Source organism: Parus major, chromosome 15, assembly GCF_001522545.3.
Source record: "Parus major isolate Abel chromosome 15, Parus_major1.1, whole genome shotgun sequence".
In the NCBI taxonomy this organism is placed as follows: domain Eukaryota; kingdom Metazoa; phylum Chordata; class Aves; order Passeriformes; family Paridae; genus Parus; species Parus major.
Window position 1 is genome coordinate 96,632 of NC_031784.1, and position 12,891 is coordinate 109,522.

The 12,891-nt window shown below is 36.1% G+C and overlaps 1 protein-coding gene across 9 annotated transcripts in view; it reads right to left on the reverse strand.

Moving 5' to 3' along the window:
- Positions 1–12,891, reverse strand: part of SFSWAP (splicing factor SWAP) — a 38,338-nt gene that overhangs the window by 20,131 nt on the left and 5,316 nt on the right. For all 9 annotated transcript variants that reach the window (XM_033518264.1, XM_033518263.1, XM_015644028.2 and 6 more), the window contains exons 5-12: positions 9,914–10,139; positions 9,367–9,482; positions 8,401–8,536; positions 6,323–6,563; positions 5,899–6,030; positions 5,436–5,529; positions 3,046–3,223; positions 982–1,215 (exon numbers count right to left, since the gene is read on the reverse strand). In XM_033518264.1, the coding sequence (XP_033374155.1) occupies positions 982–1,215; positions 3,046–3,223; positions 5,436–5,529; positions 5,899–6,030; positions 6,323–6,563; positions 8,401–8,536; positions 9,367–9,482; positions 9,914–10,139 (1,357 nt within the window). The remainder of the gene's footprint in view (positions 1–981; positions 1,216–3,045; positions 3,224–5,435; positions 5,530–5,898; positions 6,031–6,322; positions 6,564–8,400; positions 8,537–9,366; positions 9,483–9,913; positions 10,140–12,891) is intronic.

A 12,891-nucleotide genomic window follows, 5' to 3' on the forward strand; every position in this document is an offset into this window, starting at 1 on the left:
TCTAACAGCTACTTGGTGTAATGTTTTTCATCTCACACTTTCATTTTTGTGTTCTGTATATGTACAAAACAACTGGATTTTTTGGTTCAATTCCACAGGTTTTTCAACACACAACTTTTTCTAAGTATTTTTTACACTGCATTTTTATTATCATACAAAAGACTTCATATTTGCTTTAGATACATAACACCATAGCATACTTTGTGCTACTGCAATTTACAAAGCAAGTGCTACTTAGAAGCAAAAAACCACCATTTTGAAAATGAAAAACTAAATTCCTGTAGCATACTCATAGTTGGGAGAAATACTGAGTTTTTAAGCTGGTAAATACTGACAGAACATCCACATTAACAGGCACACTCTGCCGTGAAACAGCCTTGGGGAGGAATGGGTGAGAACGGATTCTTTTAAAACATCATTTCTTTCAAATTCACAAAGCATGCCCTTCTGCCCTTCTGCACATTAACACAGGAGCAGGAAAAACCCATACAAAGATGTAATAGCATTGCATTTTAAGAGCAACTAAACATCAACAAGGCAATACGAGTCTTTATGTGAGTCCTATATAATGAAAAATAGCTTGAAGCAATTCACTGTTCGCTGAAGAAAATTACAAACTGGTATGTCTTTGTTGGGCTTTGTTAATGCAATCTGGAAACTACAAATTCAGTGTTTTACTAGAAGGTTTTAATGTAAAACCAAAATAAAATTCTGAAAGATCAGGCATTAGAACAAATAGACTAGGACTCAACTACCTGACTGTGTACTAAGTTTGAGTTTGTCAGAGCAACCAATGAAGATTTCAGTCTTAAAAATAAAGAGGAAACTGTGTGAAAAGAATTCTCATTCTTGTTAACAATACACAGAAATTTTCAGCACATACACAGAATATTCAGCACCCCTAAACGTCACCCCTGGTAGTTCTGTGGTTTGCATGAAGGACTCAATCCTTCATTTTGTTTTCAGTGCCACATGGAATACCTTGTTTAGCTTCCAACTCCTCCTGTGTAAGCTGAGGCTTTTTCTCTTCAGAAGCAGAACAAGGAGTAGTAATTGCTGGAGTATGGTTTGATGAGCTGTTAGCACTCTCCTGGCCTTCCTTTCCCTCCTCTTCCTCCTCATCACTGTCATCATCTAATTTAACACGGTTTTTCTCCAAAGGAAGAAGGTCATTTTCTTTTGCCTTGATTGCAAAGCTTATTGGAGCAAAGGATGCTGTGAATGAATGGGTAAGATTTCACACATCATTAGACTACACAGAAGGCAGGTTCAATTTCCTGACTACCCATTACTCCTGCAGACTACACCACAAAAAAAAGGAACTTGCACCCTCCTATAATGCTAATCATTTTGCTGAAAAGGACAACGTAATCCTTTTTTTTTCTCCTTCTGTGTTTTTAAACAAACGTTGGAAACTTCATTTGCTATGTAAAGATCTCAAAAAAAAACACGGCATTAATCTCCAACCCATTTTTCCAAAATGATACTTCTAAGAAAAAAGAATGGAAGAATGGAATTTCCCACTACCTAGTACCATATGGTCTCTTGCAGTACTTACCTTCCTCAGGAAGCCTTTCACGATCTCATACATCCTATGAGATTCCAATTAGGGAAATTTAAATACAGTAATTAAATTACATACCAGGTTTATAAAAGATAAGCTTTGATTCTGGTAATCCTGGGGTAAGGAAATATGCTCAGAACTCCATAATTCCAAGGGAAGAGGTAAGAGTGATTTTCCCACTTTTTCATGGGATAGAACAAATCCTAAAATAGAATTTTATTTCCTCAGAGGCAGAAGAAAAGTCTAGTATGAATGTTATTGTCTGTCTTGGAGGCAAGTACTGTATTTAGGTTATAATAAAGTGGGATTTGTATCCTATTAAAGGAAATGAAAATAAGTTTATAGGAATCAGATTGCCATGAAATGACTCATTGGTTATATTCCATTATGTAAATTTGAGCAGATTACTACTATTAAAGTACAGGCTCCAGTCTGCCACCTACTAATAGCAAAACAACAGAAACAATACATATTTCTTATATATTATAATTATATAACAATATATATTGCATCTCTTAATGGGGCATCTTTGAAGGCAAGGAAGATTTTTCCTTCCCCAGGGAAGCTACTCAGGCTGCACAGAGAAGAAACTGCAGAGTCTGGACAGAGAGTCACAGCAAAGAGCCCGGTGTTTGCTGGTCGTGGAAGAAATGGGATCGCAGTGGGAAGCAGGAAGAGAGAATTCAAAGGAACCACAGGATGAAGATAAACTTATCAGTAATTAAGTAAGCCACTAAATTGGCAGGAAGGAAGTTTCCATCCATGGAATCCCAGTTAAAGAGTGTTTTTTCTGTTTTGTTTATTTTTCTCAGTAGCTTTCAGTTCTACTTAAAAGATGCACAGTTTTAGTTTTTAACATATCTTACAATTTTTAAAGTATCTTTTCCTGGGAGGCCAGTAAATCAGCTCCCAAATACAAACAATCATTTCTCCAACTCGGGACACTAATTGTGTTAACTGTTTTTGAGTGGCTTCCAGAGATATCTTCCCACTCTGTCCCTCTACTCCTATGACTGCAAGAGTAAAAACGTCTCATTTAGACATGAGAGGGGTTTCTTCCAGCACGACTAATGTCCAACATGGCCAGAATGAGCAACAAGCCTAGAGTGTTTCTTCCACATGTATCCTTTCAAATAAAGGCCACTGCTCTTCTTCAAAACAAATGATTTCTCTCTTGCACAAAGCCTGTAACTGTCAAGTTGAAAATGACAAAAATAAGATTTTACTGGTATCACTGATGAAAGCCTTCAACTTTGCACAAAACTGAAGGAAAAAAAATTTACTGTGTCAGACCATAAATACCTGATAGTCTGTTAAGAAAGAGAGCAATCAAATTACTTACTACAGACATTTTTTGATGGCTTCAGTGAAAATATATTTTTCACATTATGAAATTCTTCTCCCTACTTCCCCTGCCTTCTTTTTTTCTTTATGTATATGTTATCAAATATTTTTATGACAAATAAATCATGTTACCATACCTTTCACCAGTTTACCATCACTGACAGCTTTAGCAGGAGGAACATCCTTTTTAATCCCTGGAACTCCCTTAGAGCTCGGCTCAGATGCATCTTCAGGTGCATGTTCATCTGCAAATTGAGTCTCACTCGGTGCATCACTGGCAGTGTCTGCTGGAACATCTTCAGAGGAAGATACTCCCTTTTCAAAAGAAATTAGCAGAATTACTAACAGGACACTTATTAATGTCTGTGGAGCTGCAATTTTGTCAGCCATTTGAAAAATTGTATTATCAGCTAATCACACAACAGCTAATTTTGTATTGCTCAGCACTCGTAACCATAATTCTACCTCCTATAAACCTATAGCCTGTAAAACCTACAGATCTACAGTAAGAACATGTTGTTATTTTACAGCAAAGAAAATGTTCTTCAGCTGATGCACTTTTGCCAAGAACTGCTTTAAAATTATACTTTTAAAATTAGACCCTAAAAGCATGTAATTCTTTCGTATATTGGTTTAGGTCTTGATTTCCAGGGTCCCAAACCAAATCCATAAAGTCAATTCCCAGAGAGAGGGTGAAAGCTTATGACACTTTTTCCTCATGTACAACTGCATGTAAATTCTTCGCAGAATCAGATTTCACAGGAATCAACACATGTTAATGTTTGACTTTTTCCAGCATTCTGCTGAAGAACACCGGGCCTAGCAATGTTTTTTGATACAACAGATGTGCTGAGATTTTCTAGGAAGTAAAGAGTTATTGGTTGTACCATTACACGACTGAATCATTCAGCATGATCTCTGAACTGGCAACAAAAAAAATTTCAAGAAGGATATTACAGAACATTCGAAGTATTTACACGGTGAGTTGTGTGATAACATTAAGTAATTTAACACAGTCAAGTTTGGTTGCGCTGGCAGTTGTTAAGCATACGTGACGTTGAAATTGAGGCATTGAGCAGATCTTCCCTGCAGCCATTCCCTGACCAACAGAACTGATTTCTGAAAGTCCTCCAAGGGGAAAAGCACAATGAAATCAAGCACTTCATCCCGTATTTACTGAAGTCAGTAGTACAGTTTCTTATTAATTTTAATGGCCAAGAGGAAAAGCATCAGTTGAATTAGTTGCCTATACATACATTACTAGAGCATAAAGATAATATCAAAGTCATTATTTTAAAAAAATTAAGATAATGGCACTATCTACAAAGCCATGCAGTACAAAAATATGCATTGCTATGCTTGACCTCAAGGGACTTAAACCGATTTCAGTTCCTTTTTAGCTGTACTCATCTGAACACTTAAAATGAATCCTTTATTATTATGCTTCAGTTAGTGTACAATTTCCCCCCAACTACACGTTAACAAGTCCTTATTAATTATGTAAGTATTATGAATTCAATCCACTGGTTTGCAAATGAGACATTCTAGAACAACAGTCAGCACTGTGGCAAAGGACAATTTTGGTTGTAATTTATCAGCTGAGTAAGATCATATTTACCACAGCTTATCTTTAAAAATAGTGTCTTCAGAACATTTTTTCACTACTAAAACAAAAGAGCAGACACAATTGTTCTGAACAGCAACCATTATTGAATTTCTTCATTTTCCACAAAGCAATTCCGAGGAGTTTACCCACAGGCCTACCTTCTTCAGTTTAAGGCTCCCCAATCTAAGCCTTGAGATGACAAATGACATAGGGCCTAAAAAAAAAATAGCTCTTTCCCATGAAAAGTTAACATCAGATAATGTAGTTCTGATATTATTTGCAATTTTCTTTTCAGTAAGAGAACAATCTAATTAGCTAACGCGAGAATAGTTAAAAACATGAATGCCAAGTCTGGCTACCACCACCTAATAACACAGACTAGGAGAAGCAAAGCAAGTAGGAAAGTGCTGTGAGATTCTGAAGCTCCAGTACTGTTGCAGTCACGGCTGGACTCTAAACCTCCCTCAGAAAAAAACACGTCAGAAAGCTCCTCCAGCCTCTGTGCTACTGTTGTAGGAAGAATGATGAGGCATATGGGAAGGTATGGGTATTAAAAGCCATGGCTAACCTTTCTGACAGCAGAACACTAATCACAGTCCTACAAAGCTCAAAACCTACACAAAGCATATATCCCCTCGTATAGAAAGTCAGAAGATTTTCAGGCAGTCATTTTACATTACAGCTACAGTGGTGTGGCTTATAGTAAAAAGCAAGAATTAAATACCACACCATCTCACAGATCCTTACTTTAATGCTGTACAAAACTAAAACACAACAAAAAAAGCATTCACATCATTTGCTGATCAATTTCTCCCTAATTCAGTGTTCCGCTTTTAAAATGTCTCACAGTAACACAACTGCTAAGTCCTTTTCTCACATTTACTTCATTTTTAATAGAAGCATACAAAAACATACATGTACCTGGCAGTTGTCACCGCTCTCTTTTTGAAGGAAGAACTGTTTTTTAAATTCATAATAAGCATTATACTGGTGCCATGGTTGCAGGAATTCAAACCTGTTGAAAGAAAACAGGATATGTGAAGATGCACATGAACATAGCTAATACTAACAATCCCTTATCATCTAGTCTTCTCTAGAAAATGAAATGTTATTTGATGTTTTGAAGCGCTCTTACTTAAGCCTAAACTTAAGAGGATACACATTCAGAGCACGGTCACTAGAGACAGTTTTGACAGATTGGTTGTTTTGACAATTAGAGCCATAATGCTTTCACATTGCTGTTAAGTAGGTCCCTAAATTTCAATTAAAAAAAAAAGAACAACAGTACTTCTCTTGCCAAAACCTACATGTCATGTAATTTCATATCTTAAAAAATTAGAACCTTAACTTTTGAAGTAACAGTTTAAATAACATTTTCTCTTACCTGAGATCATTCTTGGCACGAACACTAGTTTCGAATTTCACCCCGTTCCTAGCAACATACTCAGCTAGCTTGTCAATGACAGGTTGGATATCTGGAGGTGGAGGTATAATGGCAACCACTGGAGCAATTGTGCTGAAAACATCAAGAGTAAATAGTTTTTAAAAACAGAACATAAAGATCTTTCAGACTCTTGTTTTAACAAAAAAAAACAACTAAAAACAAGTACCAAAACCAACCAAAAAAAACCCCCAACAAAACAAAAACCACCGCCAAAACCAACCAACCAAATACAGAGAGGTTTGTTCTCTGTGTTCACCATGCAGTTAAAATAGCTTGATTCAATAACAGAACCCTTACTAAACACTCGCTATTGAAGTGCAGGAACAAGACTCCCTCAAAAAACAAGCAAAGCTGTCTGAGGTACCTTGTAGATGTTGTGGTAGAAGTCAACCCACTGGTGCTGTCATTTGAGTCTGGGGGAGGCGGGGGTGTTGTACCAGGAGGGGGAGGAACTGTTGCTGCTACACCTGTAGTGCTGGAGACAGTCACCCCTGCGGGCAGGGCGTTGTAGTAGGCAGCAACATCGATTCCCGGAGGTGGAGGAGCCAGGCAATAGGTTCCATCAGGGAGCATGTAGTAGCTGTAATACATGGCTGCCACAGTTGCTACAAAAAAGACACATTTAAAAATAAATATCTAATTAGAAGAAAACCACCCAATGAAATACATTATTGTACCAATACAAACACATCAAGAATCCAGATTGGCACAACACACCAGGAAAGGGCATCTCATTTCTCGTGTTAAAAAAAAAAAAAAAAACAAATAAAAAAAACCCCAAAGTAAAAAAAGGAAAGGCTCATATTAACAGATTTAGAAAGAGCAAGAAATACGTAGATTAAGGAATAGAATGTGAATGTACTGAAGGTCATAGATGTGAATACAGAAGTGAACAGAGCAGGCATATTTAAAAAGGAGATAGTATGAAATCACACTTCCTGATCTAATTCACCTCTGGCAATTTAACTCCATTAAAACTATCTTTTCATTAAGAAAGAAATGTGCATATATTCAAAATCAGCATTAACAGATGAAACCACTAGAATCACTATATACATATTAAACCCCTATATTACTATATATAGACACACATCTACTTACTCAAACCTCAAAAAGTAGACAGGTTTTGCAAATCAACAGCAACATAATGAACCATGCATTTGAACATGTTTTCCACACTAGAGGCTTCTCTGACTCTAAATATTTCTTGAGAGTGCAAAGGCTTTTTATGTATTTCTCTCTTTCTTTAAGGACAGTATTTTATAATGTTCTAATTAGCTTAATAAATTTACAAGAAGAATCCACCTTATAAATATGTTTTCTGCAGAAAGACTACATATAAACAGAAAATATTAATGTAAAATATTTCCAATTAATTACAGTAAGAGTCCCATTTCTGGAAGCAAGATTTGATCAATACATTAAATTACAATGAACTATCCTCTTAAAAGTTTCATAAACATTCCCATGTGGCAGTGTTTACTTTCTTCAAAGAATAAGCTGTCTGTAACGAGAACAGAATAAAGTCCTGTTAAGTTTTAAAAGTGGGAACATGAGTTGCAAACTGACCTTGTTGTAGTACTAAATTATAATCTCCCAGTTTCTGTCTATTCCGGTTCAAGCCTGACATGAAAGTAATCAAAAAACTGACTAGCTCTATTCAATGGAGATACTTATTTTGATTTCAGTCTTTCTTTAAATAACCAGTAATTTTCAATTTCTTCACAGAAATATTATTTTGATTTTATTAAGATTCCCTTATGGTACAGTTTTAAATACAAATTATTTCCATGCATATTTCTCCCTACATATTACAGTGACAACACCTGCAATCCAATCCTTTGGGGGGTTCTGATCCTATAATGCATAAAAATCAACTCAGATTATTACGGTTATAACTGATTTGCAGCAACATTACTGAAAAATCAAGAACTCACTCAGCACCACCTTGAAGTAACACTACTCCTTACCTACAAATGTATAATAACATGAAACCCTATGGTAGCAAAGGCTTCAGCACAAATTTTCTTATATCTCAGTAGTGTTACATGGTCAATCCCATAAATGAAAGGGCAGGTTGCATTTCTATATTTAAGGATTCAAGGACTTTCAGAATTCTGGAAGCTGAAAAGACTTAAGAAGCACATAAATTCATTTAAGCTTGACTTTAACTTTTTGAGTATCAGAATTTACAAAACCTGCAAAAACAAAATATAATAATAAGGGCATTGTGCCTCTGGCTTGCCCACCCCCTCCACAGCATTCCTGGTTTTCTTAAGCAACAATTCAAGAGATACTCAGAAAGGACCTTCAAAGACTCATGAGATCGCAAAAGAATAAATACACGGGATGAAGCATGAAGCCAACATATTCTCTTCCCACCAGCATCCACACACAATTCATCAAAACACACCACCAGCTGCCTCCTCACAAAGCACTTACAGTCAGAGGAATATTCTGCCTGTGATGTCTGCACAGCTGCCCCGTCTGTTGACTGTGGCGTTGACGAATTATTATCTGATTGTGCTTTGCGCACCAGTGCTGCAAGGGGATGATCAGGGTCTACTACCTTCAAAGGCTGAAAGTATTTTGAAAATAGAAAAAAAGATTAAACTTGGAAGTACGTATTTAAAGAACAGTAGCATCAATGTATTCAGGAAAGCAAATATCTCTATCTTGATAGACACCAATAATTCTATGCAAACACTGCAGTTACTGTTTTTGTAGTTCTCACATCAGAATCAATGTATTTGAAAATCAGTGAAGAACAAGACACTTCATGTAAACAGAAATGAATAACATCAAAAAAAAGTGGTTATTACTGTTAGCCAATGACTGCCATGGCTGGGATAAGGCACAGAACCTGACTTGTCTAAATATCAGACAGCATCACTCAAAGCCTGAAATACATACAACTGTCTGTCACTCCCATTATTCCATCACTGTCCAGTCTCAGAAAATAAAAACAACTAACATATCCAGCAAAATTTACATTTAATGAGTAATAAATTCTGGTGAAATATTATTTGCTGGAACTGTTATTTCATGTTAACATTTCATCTACTAAAATCTAAGAAGAAAAAAATTTCTCTCTCAGCTTATTTATATTATTTTTAATAACCATGTTATTCCATTAAATACCTTAATCTCTTTGCTTGAACACAGGTTCCATAGGATAAATTCTTGAGTGGTGCCCTTAATACCAGAGGGCATCACAAACAGAAATTTAATTCCTTGGAAATGGAAAAATAGCAATTTGTGTGCTAGAGAAAAGGTAAAACAAATGTTTACTAAAACAGACTTAAATTACAGTCTGAAAAGAACCGCACACCTGAGCACCTGCAATTTTTGTGTCCATGAATCAGATGTTTTACATGATAAAAAGGTAATTTTAATAGTGTCAAGTACCTTCATGAGCTCTTCAAGCCTACTGCATTTTTTTGATGCAAAAAGACTCGGATGAAGATAATTTCCGTCATCATCATCATCATCATCATCATCTTCCTCAGATTTGACTCTTGAGTCTAAATAAAAGCAATGTCTGAATTTCATTTAGGTTTGCTATGAATTTGCTTTAGGAAAGAATGGTGATACAGGACAAGCATGGATCTTAGGAAAGCATCATTCATATAAATCAGCTTGGTCACAAGAGCACAGATCCAAGATAACGCCCAACATCAATAAAACTAAACCCTAAATGGACAGGTCAACCTTCTGTTGGACTTGAGGTATATAACTGCTTTTAAAACTTCCACATCACAGCAGCTCCTGAAGCTGAAAGTTTCCACAAAGAATTTTTTTAAAAAAAATCTCCAATTAAAGCAAAATTTTGAATCAGCACATCAATCTCGGCTGCAGTGGAATCCCAGAAAAATGTGGCTATTTTAATAAAAAGACCAGCATCAGTTCCACTGATTCCCATCCTGAAGCCACCATTTGCCAAGCAACAACTCACGTTTTTTCTCATCAGCTTTACTTTCTGAAGGAGCTGCATAGCGTCCTTCCTTCATGGCCTTCTGGATGAACTTGTAGTAGGGATTGAGGTAGTGATCAAACCGCAGAAAGTCAAACTGGGAGTTGCGTGCTTGCTTGGCTTTCAGCATGATCTCAAACTGGGCTCCCTGCTTGCACACAAAGTTTGCAGTTCGCTCAATGATTGCATGCATTTTTGCCGTTGGTGGCTGTGGGAGTAAAATAACACATATTTGTATTTTCATAAGCAGCTTGTACAGTATGTTAGAACTCCAAAGGGAATCAGAAAGAACAGTAGTAGTAGTAGTAGTAGTAGTAGTAGTAGCAGCCTAGTAGGACAGGCCTTCTAGGCTTTCTTCAGCAACTTAAGTTTCATAATCACTTAAAACTAGTGAAAACACATTAGGCCTAAAAAATAGCCAAAACAGTTACTTCCTCAGCTACTCATTCAGTTCCTTTGGCTAGATCCTCTTCTACCAGCACAGCTGTTTCTGCATTGAACGAAACTGAAGAGTGCAACAGATCCTGGATGACCTTGGTGTTACAATATCTCACGATGCTCTGAAAACTCAACATGTATGGTTTCCTTCCCAAAAACTGTCCTTAATTCTGTTATCTCTGAATGTGCAAATACTATTCCCTAACTATAAATTTCTTACATTTTATTTGCTTGGGAAGAACATGTTGCCTCTCAAGACCAACATACAAACTATAGTTCCCATGTCCATTCCCTTGAAGAGTCATCAAACACTTCAGCAATAAAGCAAAAAATAAAGTTCAGCTGCATTCATGAATTTTCACACCAGAAATTCCTAGCCAGAAATCCCTAGGGAACAGTATGATATCATACCCAAGATGTGAAGAGAACAAGAGTACAGCTAAAGAATGAAAGAACTTCATTATTCATTACTTTTAATTTCATACTCAGCTGTTTTGTCTTGTGCTCAGTACACTGTAAAAACACATAATCTGTGTGCCTATAAAGACTCAAGTGTCACATTAGTGATTTGGTTTAGCTCTGCAGTTTTACTTCATAGATACCGAGCTATGTTGCAAACCTCAAAAAATCTTTCTCAGAAGATTGGAAGCACTTGAGATAGTGGTGTTCCACATAGGGGAAAAAAGTCTGACTATAATCAAACAGCCCAATAAAAGCTGTTTTGCTTTAAAAGCTGTTTTCTGCTGACTGGATCCTTTACCAGGACATGTTCAATACGGAAAATAACTAGTTGTTTCAAGTTTTATTTGTCCTTCTAAAACCCCAGCAAAGACTATTTTGATGGGAGGCAATGAGGTTCTTAAACTAGTAACATTTTGTGCATTATCAATTTCACATCACATATCAAGATTTTCTGTTTCTATCTCTCCTCATAAGTTATTAAGTGAAAATTTCCTCTGACAGCTCACTTCAAGAGCATCCACAGTCTTCTTAAAGTGCCCTGCTGAAAAACAATCATTTTTGCCCATAATCAGTTTTAAGCAGTGGAAGACCTTTGGCCTGCCTGCCAAAGTTCTTCTGTTCTAAGTTCCAGAGTAACATTACTGATGCAATTGGAGCCGTCATACACTGAACATTCCGTATTTCTGGACGAGTTTTTTTTGCTGCCTGACTTGTCTTCATTGAATATTTCCACTTTGCATTGATCTGTATAATAGGAAGTATTTTATATCCATCTTTATTGAACTGCAGGTTGCAGACTGGGAGCAAAGTCTCAATGTTAGCATGCTGATTCTCAAATTTCTTAAATAGAAATAAATAAAGAATAAATATCTTCCATGGTAAAGCTGAATTACTTAAATAGAACAGCAACAACAAATCAAGGCTTACAAAAAAAAAAATCACAAATCCCAATCCAAAGTTAAGTACACATTGCTTTCAGAGCTGTTGTCTAGGCATTTTGATGTTTGTTGAGTTTATGGGTTTTTAATCAAAACCAAAGACATGTATATTTGCATTCTGTTCAAGCGAATATACTGCAGTTCAACAGCTGACTGAGAAATTACCTCAGTAAGCCCCACACTGCACTATACAATGTACACAGCAAATACATCCTAAATTTCAGAACAAAAGCCAAGCAGCTATCACAACCAACACTCTTTCACCAGCAGTTACATTTTGGAAACAGTATCAAAATGCAAAATAAGACGCTTTTCTCAGAAAACTTAAGGTTCTTTAAATAAAAGCTAATGAAGTTAAAACGGTTACACAAATACTCTGTGCTTGCTATTACTTATCCTAACAGAGTGCTCTGAATCTTCACTGCCAAGGTTATCAAGTTGAGAATACCAAGTTGAGCCCACATATAAATTAACACTTTCGTGACCACAGTTATAGAGAAAAAATATTATCAGATTTTCCTGCAACTTTTATGAAACTTGAAATACACTGAAAACCCTTATAGTTAGACCTGTACTCTCAGCTCCCTTAAAGAAAAATACACAAGTCCAATTAAGTCTACAGAACACTCAGCAAATTCTAGCAACATCCCATGAAGAAAGGAGCTTCTATGTACTAATGCTTTCAAGGTATTTCAGACTTAGCTAGAAATAAATTACTGTTTTTCTCCTTGAATATGCTAGTTTTATATACAGCATTAACACTTGATCAGTTTCTCTCCCCTTCAGATTGCAACTTAGTAAGAAAGATTCTAGAAAAGAATTCTTGAACAGAAGCAAATTTCTGGTTTAATGGTCCTTTCTGTTTGGAACATTGAACCTTACATCTCAGCAAGTATCCATTCCAAAAACAACTGCCTTTTCTTCAGATTAGCTAAAATAATATCCTAAGTGATACCAAAGGCACTTAGCATAAGCACAGCAATCATTTCAGTGTGAAAAAGAAGATTCAAGGGTGTTCATAGAACTCAAGAGCTCAAGGCAGAACATTTGAAATTAAGTTACTATTTCTGAATAATTTGTACCACATTAGAATTTAGATATATAAAAATATATTTAGAATAA